Source organism: Hemitrygon akajei, chromosome 23 (assembly GCF_048418815.1).
Source record: "Hemitrygon akajei chromosome 23, sHemAka1.3, whole genome shotgun sequence".
NCBI classification, from domain to species: Eukaryota; Metazoa; Chordata; class Chondrichthyes; order Myliobatiformes; family Dasyatidae; genus Hemitrygon; species Hemitrygon akajei.
The window spans coordinates 13,520,722-13,548,466 of NC_133146.1; the positions used below are offsets into that span (position 1 = coordinate 13,520,722).

At 46.0% G+C, this 27,745-nt stretch overlaps 1 protein-coding gene across 9 annotated transcripts in view; it reads left to right on the forward strand.

Moving 5' to 3' along the window:
• LOC140715164 (A-type potassium channel modulatory protein KCNIP2) overlaps positions 1-27,745 on the forward strand; it is a 497,102-nt gene that overhangs the window by 430,626 nt on the left and 38,731 nt on the right. For 2 of the 9 annotated variants that reach the window (XM_073026951.1, XM_073026949.1), the window contains exon 2: positions 26,248-26,347. The exons of 5 other annotated variants lie outside the window; for them this stretch is intronic. In XM_073026951.1, coding sequence (XP_072883052.1) covers positions 26,248-26,347 — 100 coding nt within the window. Of the gene's footprint in view, positions 1-8,907; positions 9,132-26,247; positions 26,348-27,745 lie in introns of those variants that run through there. 2 more of the 9 variants (XM_073026950.1, XM_073026955.1) reach the window with 2 other exon arrangements.

Genomic DNA, 27,745 nt, shown 5'->3' on the forward strand with positions numbered 1-27,745 from the left:
GGATCAGAAAAGGCTGCAGAGAGATGTAAGCTCAGCCATTTCTACAGCCTCAAAAAGGTGGCATCCATCAATAAGGACCCTCACTACCCAGGACATGCCCTCTTCTCATTACTAGCATCAGGGAGGAGACACAGGAGCCTGAAGACCCACACGACACATTGTAGGAATAGCACCTTCCCCTCTGCCGGCAGATCTCTAAACGATCCATGAACCTTTTTATTTTGACCTCTTTTTGCACTAGTTAATTCTTTTTATATATTTCTTATAGAACTTTATGTATTGCACTGTACTCCTGCCCCAAAACAACTAATTTAATGGCATATGTCAGTGATAATAAACCCGATTGAGATACAGCCAGTCAGTGACCTCTCTCTAAGTTTGATCATCTGCCTTAGATCCAGAGTCATTGCACCAGAGGGAGGTGCCTCTTGATCACCGTCTAAACCTAGTCTGTATCACAAAGTGTAGGGAACACAAGCCCAGCCTGTGCAAAATGTCCTTTCAGTTCACCGCCATTAGCTTGCTAATTATGCAAGATAGTTTTCACAGCTAACATAAACTTGTTCTTCACGGCACATTGTGTCCGGATCTCACCGCAGTTTCACCCTCCTTAGCCTTTTAATTATGCAGGTTGATCTTCACAGCGGCTCTCTTTAACATAAACCTGTTCTTGATGACACATGGTGTCCCGATCTCACCTGCAGGATAACAGACTGTGCAATGTGGCATCAGTCAGATACAATAAGCGAGGTGGCACAGCGGGGCCACCCTGTGACCGTGTGGGTTTCCCCAGCGTGCTCCAGTTTCCTCCCACACCAAAGGTGAACAAGTTGCTGTGAGTTGCCCCCCAGTGAGGGCATGAGGGGTAGAAACTGATGAGAGCTGATGGGAACGTGGGGAGAACAAAACAGGATTAGTGTAAGTGGGTGGTTGGTGGTCAGAATGGGCTAGTTGGGCTGAAGGGCCTGTTTTTATACTCTGTGGCTGTTGCTTGTACAAGTTTCTTTCAGACCTGGTGTGTACTGTATAGAGTAGTTAAGGCATGCAGTGTTGGCCGCCTTTGGTCAAGGAATTCATTCCAAGAGCAGCCCTGTAAAACTCTGGTTAGACCACACTTGGAGTATTGTGTCCAGAGAACCCTGCTCTTTTGTGTTCTTTATAAGTGACTTGGATGAGGAGGTGGAAGGGAGGGTTACTAAGTCTGCAGATGATACAAAGGTTGGTGGTGTTGTGGATAGTGCAGAAGGTTGTTGTAAGTTACAACAGGACATTGATAGGATGCGGAGCTGGGCTGAGAAGTGGCAGACGGGGTTCAGTCCAGAGAAGTGTGAAGTGATTCACTTTGGAAAGTCAAACGTGAAGGCAAAATAAAGAGTTAACGGCAGGATTCTCAGCTGTGTGGAGGAACAGAGGGAACTTGGGATCCGCATCCATAGATCCTTCAAAGTTTCCACATACGTTGATAGGGTGGTTAAGAAGATGTATGGTGTGTGACCTTCATTGATTGGGGAATTGAGTTCAAAAGCCGTGAGGTAATGTTCCAGCTCTATAAAACCATACTTGGAGTATTGTGTTCATTTCTGATCTCCTCATTATAGGAAGGATGTGGAACATTTAGAGAAGGTGCAGACGAGGTTTACCAGGATGCTGCCTGGATTACAGAGCATAGGCTGAGTGAGCTAGGGTGTTTGCCTTTGGAGTGAAAGAGGACAAGAGGCTAAGGAGGGTGAAACTGCGGTGAGATCAGGACACAATGTGCCATGAAGAACGATTTTATGTTAGCTGTGAAAATTATCTCGCATAATTAGCAAGCTAATAACAATGAACAGAAAGGACACTCTGTACAGGCCAGGCTTGTGTTCCCTACATTTTATGATACAGTCTAGGTTAGAAGGTAATCAAAAGACAATTGGTACATGGGGACAAGAGGCATTGATTGAGTGGGCAGCTGGAGACTTTATCCCAGGGTGGAAATGGCTAATATCAAGGGAACGTAACTCAGATAATTGGAGGAAAGTATAGGAAGGATGTCGGGTAAGATTTTTTATACACAGAGAGTGGGGGTGTGTGGAACATTCTTCCAATGTGCTGGTAGAGGCAGATATACATTAGAGAGATTGAAGAGACTCTCAGGCTCATGGACAATAGAAAAATAGAGGAAAGGAAGCATTTGATTAATCTGGGAGTAGATTGGCAGCACAACATCGTGGGCTGAAGGGCCTGTACTGTGCTGTACTGTACTATATTCCGTGTGGCCAGGGAGTCAGTAGATTACATAGTGATGCTTATTTCCAATAGAACAGCAGTGAGTATCGATAGCTAATACACTGAAACCCTGCCCATACACTGACTGGACAGCCTGGCTGCTGCCGCACCATGATCCTCTCTTACAGCCTGGGATCGTACTGTAGCACACAGGGAAGACATCGTATGTCTGGGATCACGCCTGAAGTCACACTGGATGTGACCTAATCTGAGATTGTGAAGTGTCAGTCTCGAGTGGCACTGCATTGACCTGAAATCACTGTTCTACGCAGATTACACTGTCTGGCCATGATGGCACTGTATTGAGCCAAGGTTACACTGTGTCTGGCCGTGATACCACTGTGTCTGGGCAGGGTTATTCTGTGTCTGGGCAAGGTTACACTATGTCTGGTCATGATATCACTGTCTGTCCAGCATTACCCTGTGTCTGCCCGAGGTTTACACAGTGTGCTTGACCAGGATTATCCACTGTCAAATCACAATTTCACGGTGTCTGACTGAGGTTACAGTGCGTCTGGTCAAGGTTACATCATGTCTGACCAGGATTACACTGTGTCTGGCCGAGGTTACAGTGTGTCTGACCGTGTCTGCCAGAGCTTAACAACTCATTGCAAGCTGCTCCCTCCCTGCAGATCCAGTCATTACTTCCATTACAATCATTCTACTCTTAATTCTAAATACTGTGTCCCTAAGAATTTCTAATACTATCTGCACTGCACTTTTTCAGTAATGTTTAAACTTTATTCAGCATTGTTATTGTTTTACCTTATTCTAGCTCAGTGCACAGTGTAATGGTTGGTCTGTATGAACAGAATGCAAGACAAGTTTTTCACTGTAACTTGGTACATGTGACAATAATAAACCAATGGGGAAGTTGACATCTGTGAGTCACTAGAGGCTAAAGGACCAGAAATGGTCTGAACTGAGGTTGGAGGTGTGTGTGTGTGTGTGTGTGTGTGTGTGTGTGTGTGTGTGTGTGTGTGTGTGTGTGTGTGTGTGTGTGTGTGTGTGTGTGTGTGTGTGTGTGTGTGTGTGTGTGTGTGTGTGTGTGTGTGTGTGTGTGTGTGTGTGTGTGTGTGTGTGTGTGTGTGTGTGTGTGGTGTGAAGGCTTGTTTGCTGTTGTCGTTTCGTTGCCGTTGCTTGTATTGTTCTGCTGAACATTGCAGGAATGCTATGTTGCCACCAGAATGTATAATGACAATTGCGGGCTGCCCCCAGCACATCCTCAAGTAGTCAGCAGCCGTCGATCCCAGGGGACCATGGGTTTGTGCCTCTGGTGGACTGTGCCCTCTCCACAGCGCAAGCCTGGGTGGGAAGATTTGAAGAACCGGCTGTTTCCCATGCAGTGGGTTCCCCCTCTCCACGTCACTGATGTAGTCCAAGGGAAGTGCCGATACAGCTATACAGCTTGGCACCAGTGTCGTCACAGAGGTTGCCAGAGTGAAGTTGTAAACAACATCAAACTGGCTCAGGGACCCCGGCTCCGGATTTCTTCCTTGGGGTTCACTCCCGAAGCCTTTCCCGTGGGTGGGTATGGCCGCAAGGCAGCGGAATTTAAAATCAGAGTTTTCCTTTCTCCGTCCTTAAGTAACGTTGGTTGTTAACACAAATGATGCCTTTCACTGTATGTTTCAGTGTACACGTGATAAGTGAATCTGAATCGGAACCAATACCAGTACCAGTCAGGGTGATTCGTGTCTCGCCAGAATCTCACTGTAGCCGTCTGAGATTTTACTTTCTGGGTAAAAGCACATAATATGGATCTGGGAATGTGCTGTACCTCTGCGGGATGCTCTGTTTTAGACTGAGATCGCAGAGTCTGCTTGGGGGTCATTGTGTCTGCCTTTGGGAGCAACACACTGCCATCCCACACTAATACAGCAATTGCAAGAAGCAGATGCTTTGGGGTCAGTGGATACTGCCTAGGTAGAGGAGAGTCGCATTGCAGGTCTGTGCGTGGCTCAGGAACAATTTTGTAAGATGACTCATCGAGAAGTCACACTCGGAGTGACAACGAGGTATCATGTCACAACAGCTGTGCTCGTCGGTGTGGGATTGCACCGACTTTGCATTGCTCACACCCTGTCGGCTGGTATATGGTTCCAGGTACATCCTGTGCAATGTCAGAATAGGCCTAGTGTTGAACTGGCACTCTTTCTGACACTACACTGTGTTTGCTCAAAGTTCAAGTTTCAAAGTAAATTTATTATCCAAGTACATATATGTCACCATATACAACCTCGTATATCACCTTGGAGATTTACTTACTGGTAGGAATTCACAGTAAATACAAAGAACAAATAATAATAATAATAAATAAATAAGCAAGAACAGGAGATGGAGAGTCCTTGAAAGTAAGGTTGTAGGAAGAGTCCAGTGTTGGGGTGAGTGAAGTTGAGTGAAATTTTGCCCTCTGGTTCAGGACCTTGATATAATAACTGTCCCTGAACCTGGTGATGTGAGTCCTGAGGCTCCTGTACCTCCTTCTGGGTGGTCACATCGAGAAGAGAGCATGACCTAGATGGTTGGGATCCTGTGACAGCGCTCCATGTAGATGTGCTCAGTGATGGAGAGGGCTTTACCTGTGATGGACTAGGCCATAACTACTACTCCTTGTCAGCTTCTTCATTCAAGGGCATTGGTGTTTCCATACCAGGCTGTGATGCAACCAGTCAATATACTCTCCACCATACATTCATAGAAGTTTATCGATGTTTTAGATGACATGCCAAACTTTGAAAACTTCTAAGAAAGTAGAGGCACTGCCATTTTTTCTATGTAATAGAGACCCAAGACGGATCCTCTGAAATGTTAACAGCAAGGAATTTAAAGTTGCTGACCCTTTCTACCTCTGATACCCCAATAACAACTGGGCTCATAGACCTCTGGTTTCCTTCTCCAGATGTCCTTGGTCTTGCTTATTTATCGAGTGAGGGGTACGTTCTGGCACCACTCAGCCAGATTTTCAAACTCATTCCTATATGCTGATTCATCACCACCTTTGATTTGGCCACTGACAGTCATCAGCAAACTTAAATATGGCTTTGGAGCTGTGCTTAGCCTCACAGTCGTAAGTGTCAAGAGCCTTGTGGTGCACTTGTGTTGATGGACATTGTGGAGGAGACGCTGTTGCCAGTCCGAACTAACTGGGGTTTGCAAGTGAGGAAATCGAGGATCCAGTACACAAGCGGGTATTGAGGCCTAGGTCTTAGAGCTTATTGATTAATTTTGAGGGGAGGATAGTATTGAATACTAAACTGCAGTCAATGAAAAGCACCCTGACGGATGCAACTTCACTGCCAAGATGTTCCAAGATTGAGCAAAGACCCAACGGAATGGCATCTGCTGTTGATCAAATTGGAGTGGATCCAAATCACTCCTCGGGAAGGAGTTGATATGTTTCATCACCAACCTCTCAAAGCACTTTACCACTGAGGATGTCAGTGCTACTGGATGATAGTCATTGAGGCAGGTTACCACGCTCTTCTTAGGCACCGGTATAATTGAAGCCTGCTTGAAGCAGATGGGGTTCTTCAGACTGCTGAAGCAAGAGGTTAAAGATATCAGGGTCTGAAATGTCCACTGATGCTGTAGGAAAGTAGCTGTTCCTGAACCTTGTGACGTTGACCTGAAGTGACTTAGAGACAAAGATCCCAGGATCTTCAGAGGACCTGGTGGTGTGGGACCTCACGTTTCTGTAACTCTTGCCTGAATGTAGCAGTGAGAAGATGGGGTGACTCCTCTCACTGCATGAGCAAGTTGGTCTTAAGTTTCTTGAGGACATGGATCCCAGGATCAGTAGATCACCAACATTTCCCAGTCTCTCACCAATTAATGGAAAAGATCCTGAGGCAGGATTTATGAATACTTGGAGATGCATAATATGATTAGGAATAGTCAGCATGGCTTTGTCAAAGGCAGGTCATGCCTGACGAGCCTGATTGAATTTTTTGAGGATGTGACTAAACACATTGTTGAAGGTAGAGCCGTAGATGTAGTGTATATGGATTTCAACAAGGCATTTGAAAAGATACCCCATGCAAGGCATATTGAGAAAGTAAGGAGGCATGGGATCTAAGGGGACATTGCTTTGTGGATCTAGAACTGGCTTGCCCACAGAAGGCAAAGAGTGGTTGTAGATGGGTCATATTCTGCGTGGAGGTTGGTGACCAGTGGTGTGCCTCAGGGATCCGTTCTGAGACCCTCACTCTTCATGATTTTTATAAATAACCTGGATGAGGAACTGAAGGGATGGGTTAGTAAATTTGCTGATGACACAAAGATTGGGGGTGTTGTGGATAATGTAGAGGGCTGTTAGAGGTTACAGCGGGATATCGATAGGATGCAAAACTGGGCTGAGAAGTAGCAGATGGAGTTCAACCCAGATAAGTGTAAGGTGGTTCATTTTGGTAGGTCAAATATGATGGCAGAATATAGCATTAATGGCAAGACTCTTGGCAGTGTGGAGGATCAGAGGGATCTTGGGGTCCGAGTCCATAGGACACTCAAAGCTGCTATGCAGGTTGACTCTGTGGTTAAGAAGGCATACGGTGCATTGGCCTTCATCAACCGTGGGATTGAGTTTAAGAGCCAAGAGGTAATGTTGCAGCTATATAGGACCCTGGTCAGACCCCACTTGGAGTACTGTGCTCACTTCTGGTCACTTCACTACAGGAAGGATGTGGAAAGGGTATAGAGGAGATTTACAAGACCATAGCAAGGGTGCAGAGGAGATTTACAAGAATGTGGCCTGGATTGGGGAGCATGCCTTATGAGAATGGGCTGAGTGAACTCAATCTTTTCTCCTTGGAGCAACAGAGGATGAGAGGTGACCTGATAGAGGTATATAAGATGATGAGAGGCATTGATCGTGTGGATAGTCAGAGGCTTTTTCCCAGGGCTGAAATGGCTAGCACAAGAGGGCACAGTTTTAAGGTGCTTGGAAGTAGGTACAGAGGAGATGTCAGGGGTAAGTTTTTTACACAGAGAGTAGTAAGTGCATGGAATGGGCTGCCGGCGGCAGTGGTGGAGGTGGAAATGATAGGGTCTTTTAAGAGACTCCTGGATGGCTACATGGAGCTTAGAAAAATAGAGGGCTCTGGGTAAGCCTAGGTAGTTCTTAGATCAGGACATGGTCTGCACAGCTTTGTGGGCCGAAGGGCCTGTGTGGTGCTGTAGGTTCCCTATGTTTCTATTAATAAGTACTCAGCTTTCCGAAGATATGTGCTGAAGTAGATGAGCTTGTACCCTGTCATTTCTTTCCACTATAACACACACAAAACGCTGGAGGAACTCGGCAGGTCAGGCATCATCTATGGAGGGGAACAAACAGTCGATGTTTCAGGCAGAGATCCTTCATCATGACGAGAAAGGAAGGTGGAGGGAGGAGGAAGGTGAGTGGGTAGGGGAGGGGGAAATGAAGCAAGAAGCTGGGAGGTGATGGATGGAAGATGTAAAGGGCTGAAGAAGAAGAAATTTGATATGAGAGGGCAGTGAAGAAAGGGAAGAAGGAGTGGAACCTGAGGGAAGCGATGGGAAGGTGAAGAGACGTGATTATTCTGGCTTCTGTCCCCTTCCTTTCCAGTCCTGATGAAAGGTGTTGGACCAAAATGTCGACTATTTATTCAGCTCCACAGATGCTGCCTGACCCACTGCGTTCCTCCAGCATTTAGTGTGTGTTGTTCTATATTCTGTTTGGATCTAATAAGCGCAGGTCAGACCGGTGTATTGGGGATTAGCTGGATAATGTGGAGCCACGACAGTGTGGCATTCTGTACGGTGCAGTGGAGTTTTCAATCACTGTCTCATTGCGGTTGCTGCAGTGATTAGTGCCGAGCCCAACACAATAGCCACTGCGGTGAGGAGGGTTGCTACCGGGTCCCAAACGACGGTGGTAGACGACGGGGAGGCAGAGGCTGCATGACGGGGGGGAGGCAGACAGGGACAGACGAGACACTCAGAGACCCCGAGGGAGAGAGAGAGAGAGAGAGAGAGAGAGAAAGAGAGAGAGAGAGAAACAGAAAGTCAGTTACACAAAAAAGACAATAGATGGAGAAAGGAACAGTAAGATAGAGTGTTAGGCTGCATGTTGAGAGAGGAAAGCAGATCGAGAGCTAGATAGAGACGTAGGGAGTTGGGACAGACGGGAAGAGGAACGTAGGCAAAGAGAAGTGAGAGACTGATATGGCAAGAGAGTAGGAGAGAGAGATACACACATACGTAAGTGCAGGGACAGAGAGAAGCAGTGAGCGACTGAGAAGCAACAGGCAGTGGGAGAAACCATCACTGTGTAGGACCATAACAGAGGGTAGCTCAGAGAAAGGCAAAGGGCAAATAGGCTGAGATAGATGGAGAGAAGCAGTGGATAGAGAGAGAGAGGAACGGAGTGATGGAAAAAGTGTGCGAAGGGAGAGACTGAGAATCAGAGAGTATTCGAGGAAGGAAGGTGACAGATTGTGAGATCCAGCGTGGAGAGTGTGAAAGAAGTGTGGGAAAGAGAGAGAAAGCAAGTGAGGGTGAGAGAGGGGGTGTGTGTGAGGGAAAGAGGAGTGAAGTATAAGGAGAGGTGAAAGAGAATGAGGGTGGTGAGAGACAGAAAGGGGGAGTGAGAGAGGGGCAGTTAGGGGGAAAGAGTGTGAGAGAGGGAGGTGAGAGAGAGAGAGAGGGAGTGAGAGTGAGGGTGGTAAGCTGGGGGTGATGTGTCCTGCCCTCTGACCAGGATAGCGTGAACACTTGGGCCAGCCATCCTCTCTGACCGCGTTCATCCTTTGGTTCTGGCGCAATGGCATTCGTCCCTCAGGTGGCTGGAGTTCTGTTCAAAACTATCCGCATCCTGCTGCCCAGCCGCACTCACAGAAGGGGCAGATGTAAGTGTCACCTTCAGTTCATTCCAGGGGTCAGCCTCGGGGGAGTAGTGTGTGTGGGGAGGGGAGAATGGGAGCAGATTCCAGGGTGAGGGGCAGAGATTAACACCCAAACCAAACATCTGCCTAGCCCTGACAACCTCACCCTCCTCATGGTGAAAAAAATTGTGTCTTTAATTACCCCCTTACATCCAAATGCATTTACTCTCTAAATGGAAGCGATTCACCCAGTCCCATCCTGAAGGTAGGGCACACGCTCTTGAGTGACCTTCTCCTGCCACTGGGTCCAGAACTTTAGCTGAATACCGCCCTCTTTCAAACCTTCTGCTCAGGGACTATGGCACAGCGGTCAGGAGCAAGAATCCGACTCCATCTCCGTCTACTCTGCTGTGAGCAGTCATTGAGTTACACAGCAAGGTATTGCATGTTCCGTGTATGTAAATTAACCCTGTATCATGAAAAATTACTATCGGCAGAAGGAATCTGTTTGTAGTATGGTTACTTAGCTTTCGTTGGAGACCATGTTGGCTCACAATTCTCCCAGGCTCCACACCAGGCTGTACCACTGGGCTTCAACAAGTGCTCACCCACCAGTTCCTGCAGCTGGTCAGTTCCCCTTTCCCAAGCCAGTTCACGTCCCACCACTGGATATCACTCTACATCGCAGCACCACCCGCAGATAGCACCTTCTCTCTCCCTGCTTGGTCTGGGGTGTGGAGGCACTCAGGGATTAGGTTCTACGGTCGATGGAGTTATTACTGGATATTGGGTGTGTAATTATGGGGGTGGAGTTCTGGCAGTTTTGGGATTGTATAGTAATTTATTTTTCTACGATTATAAAGTTAGTAGCATTATTTGTTACAGAATAGGACAGGGGAATGTGTGGTTACAGAAATCTAATGAGAAGATGGGATAATGTAGAGGGAGCTTCACTCTGTATCTAACCCGTGCTGTCCCTGTCCTGGGAGTGTGCTTTGGAACAGTGTAGAGGGAGCTTCACTCTGTATCTAACCCATGCTGTCCCTGTCCTGGGAGTGTGCTTTGGGACAGCGTAGAGGGAGCTTCACTCTGTATCTAACCCGTGCTGTCCCTGTCCTGGGAGTGTGTGATGGGACAGTGTAGAGGGAGCTTCACTCTGTATCTAACCTGTGCTGTCCCTGTCCTGGGAGTGTGTGATGGGACAGTGTAGAGGGAGCTTCACTCTGTATCTAACCCGTGCTGTCCCTGTCCTGGGAGTGTGTGATGGGACAGTGTAGAGGGAGCTTCAATCTGTATCTAACCCGTGCTGTCCCTGTCCTGGGAGTGTGTGATGGGACAGTGTAGAGGGAGCTTCACTCTGTATCTAACCTGTGCTGTCCCCGTCCTGGGAGTGTGTGATGGGACAGTGTAGAGGGAGCTTCACTCTGTATCTAACCTGTGCTGTCCCCGTCCTGGGAGTGTGTGATGGGACAGTGTAGAGGGAGCTTCACTCTGTATCTAACCTGTGCTGTCCCTGTCCTGGGAGTGTGTGATGGGACAGTGTAGAGGGAGCTTCACTCTGTATCTAACCTGTGCTGTCCCTGTCCTGGGAGTGTGTGATGGGACAGTGTAGAGGGAGCTTCACTCTGTATCTAACCTGTGCTGTCCCTGTCCTGGGAGTGTGTGAGGAGTGACATACTTTGTAGAGTGTTTCTGGTAACTGCCAACTCTTTGTTTCCCTAGTTTACTATGCCCAGACCAGGGAAGGATCCTGTTGCTGAAGGGTTCCTGAGGTTTAATTGTCTCCTTTTTTTGGAGAATTTAGTCATGGAGGGCCATGACTAAGCAGATCTCTCCGAAGCAGATATTGTGTAAAATGCAAATGAAATTTGCCACATTCGCAAAAATAAGAATGAGCAATTAGTGAAGCATATGATTTTCAGTCACTAATTATCAATGAACATAAGCACTATTGATTAACAATACTAGAATGATATAATCCTTCTGTGTTCAATTATTTCTGATATTCAGGGAGAATTTGTTGATATAATTTCAAAAAGGACACTGAATGAGTTGAGTCTAGGATTAGTGACTGTGTTCTTGGTCTCTGAGAGTTTGTGTAACAATCCGTGGCAAGAAGGGTGACCGGGAGCTGTGGGGCCAATTTAATTGATGTGCCCTTGACTTTTCTAAAGAATAATTTACACTCGGTGGCCACTTTATTAGCTATCTCCTGTATGTCTGTGGTTTCTGCTGCTGTAGCCCATCCACTTCACATTTCAATGTGTTGTGCGCTCAGAGATGCTCTTCTGCCCACCACAGTGGTAACAGTTTGGTTATTAGAGTTACTGTCGCTTTGAACCAATCTGGCCATTATCCTCTGACCCCTCTTTCGAACAAAGCATTTTTTTCCCACAGAACTGCCACTCACCATATTGTTTGTTTTCCTTGTTGTTCTTGCCATTCTCTGTAAACTCTGGAGACTGTTGTGCGCCCCAGGAGACCAGCAGTTTCTGAGATACACAAACCATCTGGCACCAACAATCATTCCACAGCCAAAGTCACTTAGATCACATTTCTTCCCCATTCTGTTGCTTGGGCTGAACAACAACTGAACCTCATGACCATGTCTGTGTGCTTTTATACACTGGACTGTTGCCACGTGATTAGATCATTGCATTAACAAGTAGGTGTACAGGTGTACCTAGTAAAGTGGCCACCGAGTGTATTTTGACAAAGGAACATCTGTATCTCTATCTCTCTCCCTCTATCTCTCTAACTCACTCTCTCTCTCTCTCTCTAACTCTCTCTCTCTCACTCTCTCTCTCTCTCTCTCTCTAACTCTCTCCCTCTCACTCTCTCTCTCTCTAACTCTCTCCCTCTCACTCTCTCTCTAACTCTCTCTCTCTCTATCTCTCTCTCACTCTCTCTCTGTCTCTTTCTAACTCTCTCTATCTCCCTCCCTATCTGTCTCTATCGATCTTTCTCTCCTCTCTCTATCTCTCTCTCGTATGGAGGGTAAAACAAGCATAGAGGGTTTTATGATGTATCATTACTGTTAAAATGTCTGAATTTATGAGGCTAATTTGTGCACAGAAGGTTCCCATAAACAGCCAGAGGACATAGCCGGATCATGGGTTTTAGTGACATGGCAGAAGGAATAAATATTGGCCCTAAAACTGACAACTCTGCCTTCAAAGTACAGCTTTTATATCATTGGTATTAACCTGGTAGAGCTACCAACCCTGGTTTAATCTCCTCTCTGAAAGACAACACTTCCACTGTTCAGGACTCGTTGCTGGGGTGGGATTCGAAGCCGGTGCTGTGAAATCCCAGTGAGCCCCAGCAAACACCAAAAGGAGATGGTTATAACCACGGCAAAATTAACCTGGATCTATAAGCCTGGACAGCAAAGGCCTTTGCCAGCGTTTCTGTGACTGCATGTGGCTCAGATGAGCTGAAGGAAATGTGTGCATGAATGCTTACAATATTATTGAACTGCCTGGCTGTAAAATGTCTAGCTTGTTCCACCCCAGTACCCTACTGGTCACCTTGTATTAGTCTTTGTATACACCTGGCTTCATCAGCAGAGAGGCGAACAGATGAATCACTCAGGTCAACCTCAGTTCCTCACCTCCCTTCTAGCTAAGGATTTCCCCAGGTGTTTTTCTGTCTATCAAACATATTTGTCCCGTTATTCCTCTCTCCCTTTCTCCCCATTTCTTCCTCTCGCTATTTCTCCGTTAGTCTCAATTTTACTCTTTCCCTCAGTACATTTGTCATCACTCGTTTCTACTTGCACATTTATCATTCGTCCAGTCTGTTAACTCATTCCTGACTCTCTCTCTCCCTCTCTCAAAGTTTCATAACCTGCATTTGTTGTTGTCCCCTCTATCCCCACCCTTAACCTCTTCAGTGATTTGCTCTCCCCTTCTCCCTCTGCCCACCCATCACTGCCCCTCCACTACTCAGGAACCAACAACAACAATTTGCATTTACATAGCTCCTTTAAAGCAATGAAAGCAAATTTCACGGGAGCACTTTTCGGTGACCTGGACACTGAAGGAGGCATTCGGGCTGGCGACCAGAACCGGTCGAAGAGGATGGGAATGAGGGAGATTTTGAGATGCTTATCTGAAGCTGCAGAGCAGAATGATTAGGATGCTTTCTCAATTACAGAGTATGTTTTATGAGCTAAGGTTGAGTGAGCTAGGTTTTTTTCCTTTTGAAGTGAAGGAGAACGAGAGGTGACTTGACTGAGGTGTACAAGATAAAGGGCATAGATCAAATGGACAGCCAGAGCTGTTTTATCCCCCGGTGAAAATGGCTATTACGGCAGGGTATAACTTTAAGGAGATTTGAGAAAAATATAGGAAGCATGTTAGAGGTAGGTTTTTCTTAACACAAAGTCTGATGGGTGGGGAATGTTCTACTGAGGGTAGTAGTAGAAGCAGATGCATTAAGCTCTTGTGCACATGTAGTGTAGTAGTGTAGGTTTGATTAGTGTAGGCTCCGTTAGTCTCGATAGACCATGGATTTGCGCCTTGGAAAGTTTCCAGGATGCAAGCCTGGGCAAGGTTTTTTTTATGGAAGACCAGCAGTTACCCAAGCTGCAAGTCTCCCCTCTCCATGCCACCGATGTTGTCCAAGGGAAGGACATTCGGACCCATACAGCTTGGCACTGGTGTCATCACAGGGCAATGTGTGGTTAAGTGCCTTGCTCAAGGACACACACGCAGCCTCAGCCCAGGCTCGAACTAGCGACCTTCAGATCACTAGTAACCACTTGGCCACGTGCCATGTGCACGTTGATGAAAGGAAAAATAGAGAGCTGTGAGGGATGGAAGGGTTATATTGACCTTGGAGTAGGTTAGAGGGTTGGCACAATATTGTGGGCCGAAGGGCCTTTACTGTGCTGTACTCTTCTGTGTTTTATTTTCTATATGGGCAGTGATGGAGAAGCTAAGGGTTGCCTGAGAGGAGGGAAGAATATTGTTTGGTGCAAGTCACCTTTTTACTGAAGGTAGAGCAGTGGATGTGATGCAGATGGATTTTAGTGAAGCATTTGACAAAGTTCCTTCCCCATGTATGCTCATTCTAAAAGTCAGAAGGCACGAGGTCCTGGGAAACCTGGCTGCATGGGATCAGAATTGGCTTGCCCACAGAAGGCACAGTCATGGAACATGTTCTTGCTTGGAAGTCTGTGACCAGTGATGTTCTGCAGGGAGCTGTTCTGGGACCCCTCCTTGTTGTGATATTTATAAGTGACTTGGATGAGGAAGACAATGGGTGTGTTTGTAGATGATACAAAGGTTGGTGGTGTGATGGGCAGTGTAGATGTTGTCGTAGGCTACAACCGGACATTGATAAGATGAAGAGCTGGGCTGAGAAGTGGCAGATGGAGTTCAAACTGGAAACATGAACTGATTCACTTTGGAAGGCCAAACTGGAAGGCAGAATAGAGGGTTAATGGTGGGATCCTTAGCAACGTGGAGGAACAGAGTGATCTTGGGGTCCACGTACATGGATCCCCCACAGTTCCTGCAGCAGGTTGATTGGGTGGTGAAGAAGGCATTTGGTACATTGCCCTTCATTAGTCAGGGGATTGAGTTTGGTGAGGTGATGTTGCAGCTCTATAAAACTCCGGTTAGACCACAGGTCAAGTATTGCATTCAGCTCCGATCACCTCAATATAGGAAGCATGAGGAAGCTTTAGAGAGGGTGCAGAGTAGATACACCAAGACACTGACTGGATCAGAGAGCCTGTCTTATGATGATAGGTAGAGCAAGCTAGGACTTTTCTCTTTGGAGTGAAGGAGGATGAGAGGTGACTTGATTGAGGTGTAGAAGATGGTAAAAGGCATAGATCAAGTGGACAGCCAGAGACTTTCTCCCAAGGTGGAAATGGCTAATATGGGGGGCATAATTTTAAGGTGATTGGAGGCAAGTATGGGGGGGAAGTCCAAGGTGGGTTTTTTTACACAGAGAATAGTGGGTGCATGGTAGAGGTAATGGTGGAGCCCAATGCCTTAGTGACACATAAGTAACTCTTAGATGGGCTCATGTTTGAAAGGGCTATGTGGTGGGGGGAGGGTTAGACTGATCTCAAAGCAGGTTAAAGGTCAGCACAACATCATGAGCTGAAGGGACTGTAGTGTGCCATACTGTTCTATGTTCTACTGAGGCTTCAGAGGGTCTCTGAAGCCTCAGTCCATAGTAAAATGGTTGACTCAAGGCTGCAAGCGGAGAAGGTGGGATGGGATCTAGAAGGGACAACAGTTATGGGAAGGGAAAATCCTGGCTAACCTCCTATTCTTCCTGCTAGATCAGTGGTTTCATTTCATTTCAACATCATGTAAAAATGCAAAGCCATGCCTTACGTGTGAGGCACCCCTTGCTTGAACAGCTTTGCGAGAGGCGGCCATCATCAAAGGAGAGCAGACCAATGAGAAATGGTCTTTGGGGAGGATGAGGGGTATCAGTATGGAGAACAGTGTCCACTCTCAGAGCAAAGGGCAAAAGTGTTTGGTTGATGGGACCCCCTTCACCCCAAATAATGACCTGTTATTTGACTGTGGGGAGTTGGGACTGATTACCCCATCCCTGCCCCATCCCAGCTGATGACCTTAGCCAATACCCTCACACCAGTGGCCAGAGATGTACCTTCTGCCCCGGTTAATTGATTACTATTCATACAATCCAGGGAAGGGCAGTACTGCAGAAGGAGATATCACTGCACCTTTCAGAAGAGAATTCAGTAATGAACTGGAGGAAGAAAAAATACAGGGATCAAGCTCATAGATTATATCGCACAGAAACAGACCTTTTGGCCCAGCTCATCAGTGCTGTCCAGAATGTCTATCTGAGTTAGTTCTATTGTCCCATATCTATCTGAACCTTTCCTATCCGCATTACTTTTAAACACCTATCGTACCTGTCTCTACTCTCTCCTCAGTCTGTATATCCACCTCCTTCTCTGTGGAGAAAGATTTCCCTCAGGTCACTTTTAAATCTTTCCCCCCCCCCCCCTCACCTTAAACCTATGCCCTCTGCTTTTGACCTTCCCCGACCCCGGGGGGGGGAAGAAGCTGTGAGTGGTACGGTGCCGTAGCAGTTAGCACAGCGCTTTACAGCGCCAGCGACTGGGGTTCAATTTCCGCCACTGTCTGTAAGGAGTTTGCACGCTCGCCTCGTGACCGTGTAGGTTTCCTTCAGATGCCCCAGTTTCCTCCCCCATTCCAAAGACGCAAAGATTAGCGTTAGTAAGTTGTGTTGGCACCAGATTCATGGCGACACTTGCCACTGATGCAAACAACTCTGTTTCAATGTACATGTGACAAATAAAGCTCATCTTTCCTCTCTTAAACCTGAGCCGTCCATTTCATTCATGTCCCTCTTGATTTTATGTACTGCCATAGGGTCACCCCCCCCCCCCCACCTCCCCGCCTCCTGCAACTCCATGGGAAAAAAGTCCCAGCCTTTCAGGGGATGCAGTTACAAGACAAAGATCTGGTTGTAGGGATTTCTCTTCACAGAGAGCTGTGTGGCTCTGAGTCAAAGTAACTTTATTATAGAACTATGTATCTATTACCACATACTGCCCTGAAATTCATTTTATTGCAAATGTTCACAGGGAAATAAAGAAATACAATACAATTTATGAAAACTAGACTTAAAAAGACCAGCAAACAACCAATGTAGAGAAGAAGGCAAATTAAAAAAGGTAGATTGACAGATAGATGATGCTGAGAACTCTGCTTCATCAACCACTCATTTACATTCAGTCCATTTCATCCTCCCATCATCTCCCTCCCGATTCTACCGCTCAGTGGAAGATTACACTGGCCAATTAACCTACCCACCCTGGTGGACTAGAGCAGGGGAGTATGGTTTACTGTAGATGGGATCAGCATGCATACGTTGGGCTGAAGGGCCTGTTTCTGTGCTTTATTCCCCAACCTCTTGTCTAGGTTTAGGAGAATCACAAATAGAGGGCTTAGGTTCAGGAGTAGAGGGGAGCAATTAAAGAGGAATGCAAGGGGTGACTTTTTCACCCCGTGAGTGGTCAGTATGTGGAATGAGCTGCCACAGTGAGTGGATAAGGCAGGTACATTAACCACATCTAAAAGAATTTGGACAGGTAAGTGGATAGGAAAGAGACACAAGCAAATGGGACAATCATAGATGGAAACCTGGGTCGACATGAACCTGATGGGCTGAAGGTCATATTTCCATGCTGTGTGATCTATGAGATGGGATTAATTGGATAGCTGTTGCAAAGATCTTCTATGACAATTGCAGAGAACTACGGCACCTCGTCTCTTGAGGTTTCACACCACCAGTCTCGTTCAGATCATTCCTTTCCCCTCAGTTGTCCATCATCCTCCATGATTGTCCCATGCTGTCTGCTCCAACCCATCTAGTTGGACCTGCCCCACTCTCAGTCACCACCTTCTTTGTGGCTTTATTTTATTTACTTAGCGGTACAGAGCGGAATTTGGAGCCACACCACCAACAACTCACCGATTCCACACTAGGCGAGTCACGGGATGATTTACAATGACCCATTAACCTGCTAACAAGACTTTGAACTGTGGGAGGAAACTGGAGCTCCCAGAGGAAACCCACACATTTCACAGGAAGGACATAGAAACTCCTTACAGAGGACACCAGCATTGAACTCCAAACTCTGATGCCTCAAACTGTAATAGCATAGCACTAACTACTATGTTATTGTGCATCCTGCTGCTACCACCCAGCAGCTCCTAAACACACGGGCCTTAAATAGGCAATAAGGCATTGGTCAGACTGCATTTGGAGTACTGTGAGCAGTTTTGGGCTCATATCTAAAAAAGGATGTGCCCAAGGATGTGGAGAGGGTCCAGAGGAGGTTCACAAGAATGAAAAGTTTTATGTATGAGGAATGTTGGTGGCTCTGGGCCTATACTCACTGGAGTTTAGAAGAATGGGAGAGAATCTTATTGAAACCTATCAGATATTGAAAGGCCTAGACAGAGTGGATGTGGAGAGGATATTTCCTGTGGTGAGAGAGGGCACAGTCTCAGAACAGAAGGATGTCCCTTTAGAACAGGGATAAGAAGGAATTTCTTCAGCCAGAGGGTGGTGAATCTGTGGAACTCATTGCCACAGAAGGCTATGGAGCCCATATCATTAGGTATAAAGTGGATGCTAATAGGTATTTGATTAGGAAGGACATCAAAGGTTTTGGGGAGAAGGCAAGAAAATGGGGTAGAGAGGGATAATGAATCAGCCATGATTGAATGGTGGAGCTACTTGATTGACAATCAGAAGCGTCCCAATTGGAGTACAAAGAGGTTTGTCTACTTTTCAATTGGTTCTGGCATCATGGAGGGAGGGCGGGACTATCAGGGGCAAATAGCTGTGGGATGGCAGCCCCTCCTCCTGACTGGGGTTGTCTCTGTGGTACTAGTTAATCATAGGAAGTGGATAGGATGAATGGCCTAACTCTTCTCCGATTCTCATGGTCTTGTCTACTCTTACACCAGTGTTTCTAGAATACTAAACAGTACATCACAGGAAAAGACCCTTTGACTCAGCATGTGCCAAACACAGTGCCAAATTAAATGGCACTGCTACCTGTACCCAGTCCATTCCCTGCCTGTTCATGCTCCTGCCTAAATGTCTCTTAAATGTCATTCCTGTATCTGCTTCCACCACTTCTCCTGGCAACACGTTCCAGGCACCCAAACAGACTGCATAAAAAAAATCTTACCCCATACATCTTTAATCTTTCCCCCTCCTGCCTGAAATGCATATCCTCTGGTATTCGTCATTTCAGAATGAAAATCAGGTTTAATATCGCTGACAATCTGTATGGCATGTTGTTTTGCAGCAGCCGAGCAGTGCAATACAAAAATACTATAAATTAGAAATAATGATATAAAAATAAATTAACTAAGTAGTGCAACACGAGAGCAAAAATGTACTGGAGTCTATTGTCCATTCAGAGATGGAGGAGGGGAAGAAGCTGTTCCTAAAGTACTTCAGGCTCCTGTACCTCCTCCCTGATGGTGGTAATGAGAAGCCTCTAACACTCCTCATACCTTACCTTCTCTAATCCAGCGTCCTGGTGAATCTCTTCCGCACCCTCTCCAAAGTTTCCACATCGTTCATACAATAAAGTGAACACAATACTCCAAATGTGACTGACCGATAAAGCAAGATGGCCAGAGATGAGAATCTTCACGTTATTAGTTTACGGAGGAAAACCATTAGATACTAAAGGTAGCTTGTACGGTCAGGATGGGAATTTGAGGAAGGTACAGTCTACAAAGTAAAAAAATCTTCGATCCCACAACACTCTCACTTATTTGTGGACTTATTCTGGTGTAGAAGAAGGCCCTTTAGCTAAAATCAATGCTGAATATTTGTCAGTTGCTTCAGAGAACCTTCCTTCCCAGCTGGTGGTCCCAGTAGGAAACAACGGTGAGTCCAGAATTTATGCCCTTCCAGCTGAGAGGAATAAATCCTCCTTACACCACTACAACCTTCCCAATCTTCTCATGATCCTGCTGTTATCTGTAGGTAGAGCGAATTCTACAATTGCTACACACCTGCAGCTTTCCTCTGAAGACCAGAAGAGTTCCAATCCACTCCCCTACCTCTGGCCCAGCAGAGAGAGAAAATAAGCACAAAAAAACAGTAAGAGCATTGAAAAAAATGAAATCATAATTCAACACATTAATCCTATAAAAATATTGTTGTCGGGAATTGAAAGGGTGTTAGATTGAAAATCAAAAGCATCCATTCGGAGTTCAAAGAAGTCTGCCCGCTTTTCAATTGGCGATGGCTTCATGAAGATGGGCAACCAATGGGTGAGGAGAGAGGGCGGGGCTATCGGGGATAGTCATGTGACACAATCCTACAAGGTGCTCTAGCCGCTCCAATTCCTGACTGAGGTTTACTCTGTGATATTAGTTAAGTTTAAGTGGATGAGCCTGTTTCATCCGCCCTTGTTGGCCGCAAAATGATTTCTCTGCTTTTCTTTTCGTCTTTCGGCTTCATGTTTCTTCTTGTCTCCGACTTTCTGTCTGCATGCCCCAAAAAAAAACGGCGGCCAGCAAAGCACCCTGCTTGAGTTCCGTGTGAAAGAGGAACATGCCAAAGAATACCAAGAACGTTATCGCAACTTGTCATTGAAATATCTGCTTGCTGCATGCGGTTGACTGGTTTGCTTTATCACTACTTCAGTGAAGTGTGTTTCTGTCAGTCTCTGGTTGTATCGTTAAGAGGAAGCTGCAGTCTCTCGTCAGTGTCCCAGCAGTGGGCACTTTTGCACCAAAAATTGTACATTAGGATTAAATATTTTTCTCCTCCTTGTCTCCCTTCTCCCGGTCAGTCAACCAGCTCCAATGCACAGTCAGTGGGCGGTTAAAGCTGCAGTTCCACACCGTGCCAGTGTGTGGTGCTAATGAGTAACGTTAATTCTCCAACATGAAATAGATTCAGATTTATTTATCACATGTACATCGAAACCTGCTGTGAAATGTGGAATTTGCGCTAATAACCAACACAATCTAGGTGTGTGTCGCCAAACATTCGGACGCCAGCGTAGATTGCCCACCATATTCGCAGAACACCACCGACAGCATCAGAACAAACCCCTCTCAGCACCCTGCCGCCCATCCACCCACTCAGACACACATAAAGATCTCCAACCCCAGGACAGGCTGCCCCTGGACCTCCAACCAACAGCTCTGAACATGCAGACATTGCACCCCAGCCCCGCAGACTCGCAGCCTTTACTTCACTTTCTCTCTCTCTCTGATGCCAGTTTAGGGCCCAGGTTCGAGGACTGGCGACGAAGCTAAATGACATAGTTTTGTTCAATATGGTAAGTGGAAGGCATTAAATAAATTTAAGCAAAATAAAGAAACTACAATTCAAGAATTAGAACTAAACGATCTACCCCACTAGTGCCTTCGCAATTTTGTATGTATGCCTCTCAACCCTATTCACCCCAAGGTGAACAAGGATTAAAGATTAGCTTTATTTGACATACCTACATTGAAATGTACTGTGAAATTGGTCGTTTGTGTCAAAGCAAATCAGCAAGGATTGTTCTGGAGGCAGCCCGCAAGTGGTGCCATGCTTCCAGCACCAGCACAGCACGCCCACAACTTACTAACCCAAACCATACAGCTTTGGAATGTAGGAGGAAATCTGTGCGGTTCTGAGGAGCACGTACGAACTCCTTACAAACCGTGGCAGGAATTGGACCCCGACTGGCGATGACTGATACCGTTACAGCATTACGCTGCCCTGCCGCCCTATCCAACACCGTAACAAATCCAGCCTTTCCAGTCTCGTCCCGTATTAAAGTCCTTCAATCCAGGCAGCATCCAACATCAATTCCTCTACACTCCTTCCACTGTAATCAAATCCTTCCTAAAGCAGGTGACCAGAACTGCACGTGATATCTGTGCGGTTTAGTAAGCATTTTACAAAGTTGCAACATAACATCCCAATTTTTATATTCTGTGACTCAACCCATGAAGGTAAGCATGCCTGTGTTCTTCACCACCCTCTCTAACTGTGTCACCAATTTCAGGATTTGAATTCTGTTTATTAATGTTTCTTTGTGCCGTATCTTTTACTGCGTATATTGTGCCACCCACTCACCTCTCTCTTTTCCTCGAGAAGTGTTACACAGAACATGAGACATAGAGCAGTGCGGCACAACTCAGATCCTTTGACCCATGATGTTGTACCAACCTTTTAACCTACTCTAAAATCAATCTAACACTTCCCTCCCACATAGCCGTCCGTTTTTCTATGAGTTTCTCAAATACCCCTAATGTACTTAATGAATTCTTTGCTTCAGTATTCACCAGGGAAAAAGACCTTGGCAATTGTGGGGATGACTTACAGCAGACTGAAAAGCTTGAGCATATAGATATTAAGAAAGCGGATGTGCTGGAGCTTTTGAAAAGCATCAAGTTAGATAAGTCACCAGGACCGGATGAGATATACCCCAGGCTACTGTGTGAAGCAAGAGAGGAGATTCCTGAGCCTCTTGTGATGATGTTTGCGACATCAGTAGGGATGGGAGGATTGAAGGGTTGCAAATGTTGTTCCCTTGTTCGAGAAAGGGAGTAGAGATAACCCAGAAAATTATAGACCAGTGAGTCTGACTTCAGTGGTGGGCAAGTTGATGGAGAAGATCCTGAGAGGCAGGATTTATGAGCATTTGGAGAGACATAATCTGATTAGGGATAGTCAGCATGGCCTTTTCAAGGGCAGGTCGTGCCTTACGAGCCTGATTGAATTCTTTGAGGAAGAAATAAACCACATTGATGAAGGTAGAGCAGTGGATGTAGTGTATATGGATTTCAGTAAGGTATTTGATAAGGTTCCCCATGCAAGGCTTCTTCAGAAAGTAAGGAGGCGTGGGAAGCAAGGAGACCTTGCTTTGTGGATCCAGAACTGGCTTGCCCACAGAAGGCAAAGGGTGGTTGCAGATGGTTCATTTTCTGCACAGAGGTCAGTGACCAGTGGTGTTATGTAGCGATCTGTTCTGGGATTTTTATAAATGACCTGGACGAAGAAGTAGAAGGGTGGATTAGTAAGTTTGCTGATGACACAAAGGTTGGGGGTGATGTGGATAGTCTCGGGGTTGTCAGAGGTTACAGCAGTACATCGATATGATGCAGAATTGGGCTGAGAAGTGGCAGCTGGACTTCAACCCAGTTAAGTGTGAAGTGGTTCATTTTGGTAGGTCATATTTGAAGACAGAATATCATATTAATGGTAAGACCCTTGGCAATGTGGAGGATCTGAGAGATCTTGGGGTTCATGTGCACAGGACACTCAAAGCTGCTGAGCAGGTTGACGGTGTTGTTGAGAAGGTATATGGTGTGTTGGCATTCATCAACCATGGGATTGAGTTCAAGAGCTGGGAGGTAATGTTACAGCGATATAATACCTTGGTCAGACCCCACTTGGAGTACTCAGTTCAGTTCTGGTCACCTCACTACAGGAAGGATGTGGATACTATAGAGAGAGTGCAGAGGAGATTGACAAGGATGTTGCCTGGATTGGAGAGGGTATCTTATGAGAATAGGTTGAGTGAACTTGGCCTTTTCTCCTTGGAGCGACGGAGGATGAGAGGTGACCTGATAGAGGTATATATGATGATAAGGGGCATTGATTGTGTGGATAGCCAGAGGCTTTTTCCCAGGGCTGTAATGGCTAACGCGAAGAGGCATAATTTTAAGGTGCTTGGAAATAGGTACTGAGGAGATGTCGGGGTAAGTTTTTCACACAGAGAGTGGTGGGTGTGTGGAATGCACTGCTGGTGGCAGTGGTGGAAGTGGATACAATAGGATCTTTTAAGAGCCTCTTAAAGGTACATGGAGCTTAGAAAAATAGAGGGCTATGCGCTAGGAAAACTCTAGGCAGTTTCGAGAGTAGGTTATATGGTTGGCATAACATTGTGGGCTGAAAGACATGTAATGTGCTATAGATTTCTATGTTCTATATTCTATGTATCTGCATCTATCACCACCCTGGCAGGGCTCTTCATACAACTACCTCCCTCTGTGTAAAAAAAACCTACCTCTGACAACCCCGCCCCTCCCCTTATACTTTCCTCCAATCACCTTAATATTATGCCCTTCTCATCAATTTCTGGATTTCCGTCCCGGGAAGAAGTCGCTGGCTGTCCTCTCAGTCTATGCCTCTTATTACCTTGTTCACCTCAAGAGAGTCACCTCTCAGCCTCCCTCACTCCAAAGAGAAAAGCCCCTATTTGTGGGTCAGTCTCCATCTCCACCAGGTGCTTCAAGTGTACGATTTCTGAATTTTGCATCTGACATCGTGGCTCCAATCTTTCGGCTTTGTTCACTTGTCCCAGATTTCTCAATATATAGAAATAGTTTTCATCCTTGAACTTAAGTCCTTTTAATCTCTGAGAGTATGCGATGATAGGGCTTCTTGAATTTCAGGGGATAAAGCCCAAAAGTTTTGAAGGATCATAGTACTTGAGTACAAAGCCCTCCAATTCTGAATAGTTTGAGTGACATTGTTACCTAAATAAATGACCCTAACAGGGTTACTGGACAGTGTCCCACAACATTGCCCTTCCCACCCCCAGCAAGGCCTTGAAAGAGGAGGAAAGGGAATAAAGATTTATGGATGTAAAACCAGACTGATAGAAACCAATTTACTGAAAGGAAGGGTTTTGAGAGTTTCAATCTTTGAAGACAAGTTGTGTTTGGTGTTCCTTGAAATGTTGGGTTTTAGAGTGTGCTGGCTTTCAAATACTCCTGGGCATTTTATACCGTGAAATGAGCTCTGGTGGGTGAGAACCATGTCACCAAAGATTCCTGATCCGTTTGCTTCCAGTTTCCACAGGGGAGCAGAGCTATCAGCCCACGTTACAGAGGCCACTCATATCCTGTGTGGTTTTGGTCCGTGTGCTGGTTAAGGAGTCTCTAACTCCATGAATTCAGATCCCACCAGACAGAAATTGAGCTTGGATATCCTGGGCAGTGAGAGTTAGTGCAATTGTGCATCTACAACAAGCTGGATGTCCAACTCCTGGTGATTTTTAAAAGTGGACACACCATGTAAATTCAAACTTTGTAGCTGCGGAATTTAAAATGCTAACGCACTGCAAATTAAAACAAAAATTTAGCAAGGGTGGCAATGCATTTACTGGGTTAAGATGACCAAGGCCAACCTGTAACTCTTAAAAAGCCTATAATGAACATCCTGTGCCAAGTAGCTTAAGATTCTTCTGGAGTTATTGTATCTCATCATCTCGAAGTTGGTAAAATGGAGGGACGGGCTACACTCACCTAAACGAAAGCAGATCATATAACACTTAGTGCCATCCAGAACAACCCACCCATCCCATCACTAGAGCACCTTGGCTGCAGTGTGGCACCATCTACAAGTAACACACCAGATTTGCACCTGGTATCACCGGTGCATCGTGCGCTAGTGGTGAAGAGAATGAATGGTGGGCAAACAGCTTGTTACACAAGGTGTTGGTGTTGTACATTTTATATATTTTTTATTTGTATTATTTATTTTTACTTAGAGATACAGCACAGTAACAGGCCCTTCGGCCCAACAATCCCATTCTGCCCAATTATACCCATGTGGCCAATTAACTGTCTAAATGATATGTGTTTGAAATGTGGGAGGAAACTGGAGCACCTAGAGGAAACCCACAGGGTCACATGGAAAGCGTACAGTCTCCCTGACAGGCAGCGGCGGGCACTGATCCCAGGTTGCCGGCACTGGAATAGCATTACGCTAACCCCGACACTTCCTTGCCTACCTCACAGTGAATAAATCCCCTTCCATTCCCAATCATAAATAAAGTGGAAGGAGGTAACCCCCTACAGAAGGGATGAGATTCCCCTGCAGTGGAGCATTTGAGGTCAATAATGGCCCCAAGACTAAGTCTGCACTATCCCAAACTAGCAATGCTGAGCCACCACCCAGGGCTCTACGTGGCCTTGTTAAGGACACTAAAAAAACAGGTGTCCATTGTCTGGCAACAACCTGAAACAATGGGGTAAGACAAACCTGTCCAGTGACCCGCAGACACTGAGTGGATGGATGGTGTTAAGTGTTGAATTAACTGCTTTCAACCAGGCTACTGAACCCATTTTTTCACATTCCCAACTGTTAGGCAGTGAGGTAACTCTGGAAGCATCTTACGCAGTTTGGCATAGGGCATTCAGAGCCTGGCCCACACCCAAGCTGCAAAACTTATGCAGCGGCTTTACTTCAGAAACCACCAGTAATCTGCCGCCTTTTCCCATCACATGCCTCCAATTGGCCAAGATGGTTTGCAACCTATTGCTGTGTTTGCCCAATCAGAGGGGCAGCCTTCAAGGAGGGGTCTGCCCAGGCATCACAGTCCCTGTCTAGAACAGGAAATGGTGATGGTCAATGTCAAAGAACAATCATCAGCACCAATCAACAATTCAGTAATCCTAGTATTTGCAGCTTCCAATGTGCCCTCCACCAAGATAAATCCCCAGGAAGTTTTAAAAGCCAGTGGACATATCACCCAAAAAATGTTGAATTTTTTAAAGATATATAGTCCTTTTTATTTTATTATTTGGTTAATTTTCTTGTTATTTCCTTTGATGACTTTCAGGCAACCAGCCACGTCATAACACAAAAGCATTAAAGCAGCGTTTCCTGAAAATCTTACCATGCTGTCGACCTAAGCTGGTTCCTTCACTCAGTGAATGCAAGTGAACCTTCTACCCATGTTTATCTCGTGTGAATACTGTGTGTCTTTAGCTCTCTCGTAAACCCCCACAGGGTAACCAATAGACAGGGTATCTGGTGCCAGCCAGTGCGATAAAGAAGGGGCAGGGGGTTGGTGTTTTACAACAGAAATGACAACAAGCACGCTTGAGTAAAGTACTGTCCACATGACAAAATGTTACAAAGGCACAAGAATCTTTGAACAACAGCAAACTGTTTACGTGTTCTAAAGACTCCCCGTGAATTTCATCAGTTTACAGAGGTTATATAAAGGGTATTTTTGAAATACAGTCTATTGCGCATTAGGAAACTGTGTCTGAATTGCAAATAGCATGAATGAAACTGTAGCTTACAGTCCCAGTAAAGGCAAGATTGTTTCACCATCAGAATGCAATAGGTAATGCACACACAAAATCCTGGAGGAACTCAGCAAGTAGGCAGCATCTATGAAGGGGAATAAACATTCGACATTTCGGGCCTCTGTTGAAGGGTCTTAGCCCAAAGTGTTGACTGTTTATTCTCCTCCATCGATGTTGCCTGACCTGCTGAGTTCCTCCAGCATTTTGTGTGTTACTCTTGATTTTCAGCGTCTGCAGAATCTCTTGTATTTGGAATGCAATGAGTGGAGAATTTATGCAGCACACAAAAGATGTGATTGAGATCAATCCTAGTTGTCATCTCTGGATGAAATTAAAGTGAATTACTCAATATTTTACAGTATTTCTGCTCTGGAAAATAAGGTGTCCCCTTTGGGCTACAGTCTAGGAAGGAGCATCAGATGAGTCATATGTGCGCACTGCCCCAGGAATTTCCAGGCACCTGGTCATAGGGGATGGCATTGAGAAAGATTAATGAGATTGCATGTACAAGGAACAAATCTATCAATCTGTCTCCCTCTCCCCTTCCATCCCTCCCTCCCTCTCCTCCTCTTCCCCTCCCTCCCTCTCCTTCTTTCTCTCTCGCTCCCTCTCACTCTCTCCTCCCTCTCTTCCCCTCTCCCTCTCTTCCCCTCTCCCTCTCTCCCCCCTCCCTTCTCCCTCTCTCCCCCTCTCCCTCTCTCCCCCTCTCCCTCTCTCCCCTTCTCCCTTCTCCCTCTCTCCCCCTTCCTCACCCCACCCTCTCCCCCCACCTCTGGAGTATTCCTATTATTATTTTCTGTTCTCATTTCGGCAAACGGGAATAGTTGGCATTTGACAGTGGGCGGTGGCCGGGATTAGGAATTTGAGATAGAGTACTGTTGTACTTGGAAAACTGGATCCTTGGGATGCAGAACAGGAATTGCTGCGCAGGTCAGGCAGCATCTGTGGAGAGAGAAGCAGAGTTAGCCGTGCATGTCAATTACCTTCTGGCATCCTTCAGTGGGAAAGAGTTCTTGCACGGTT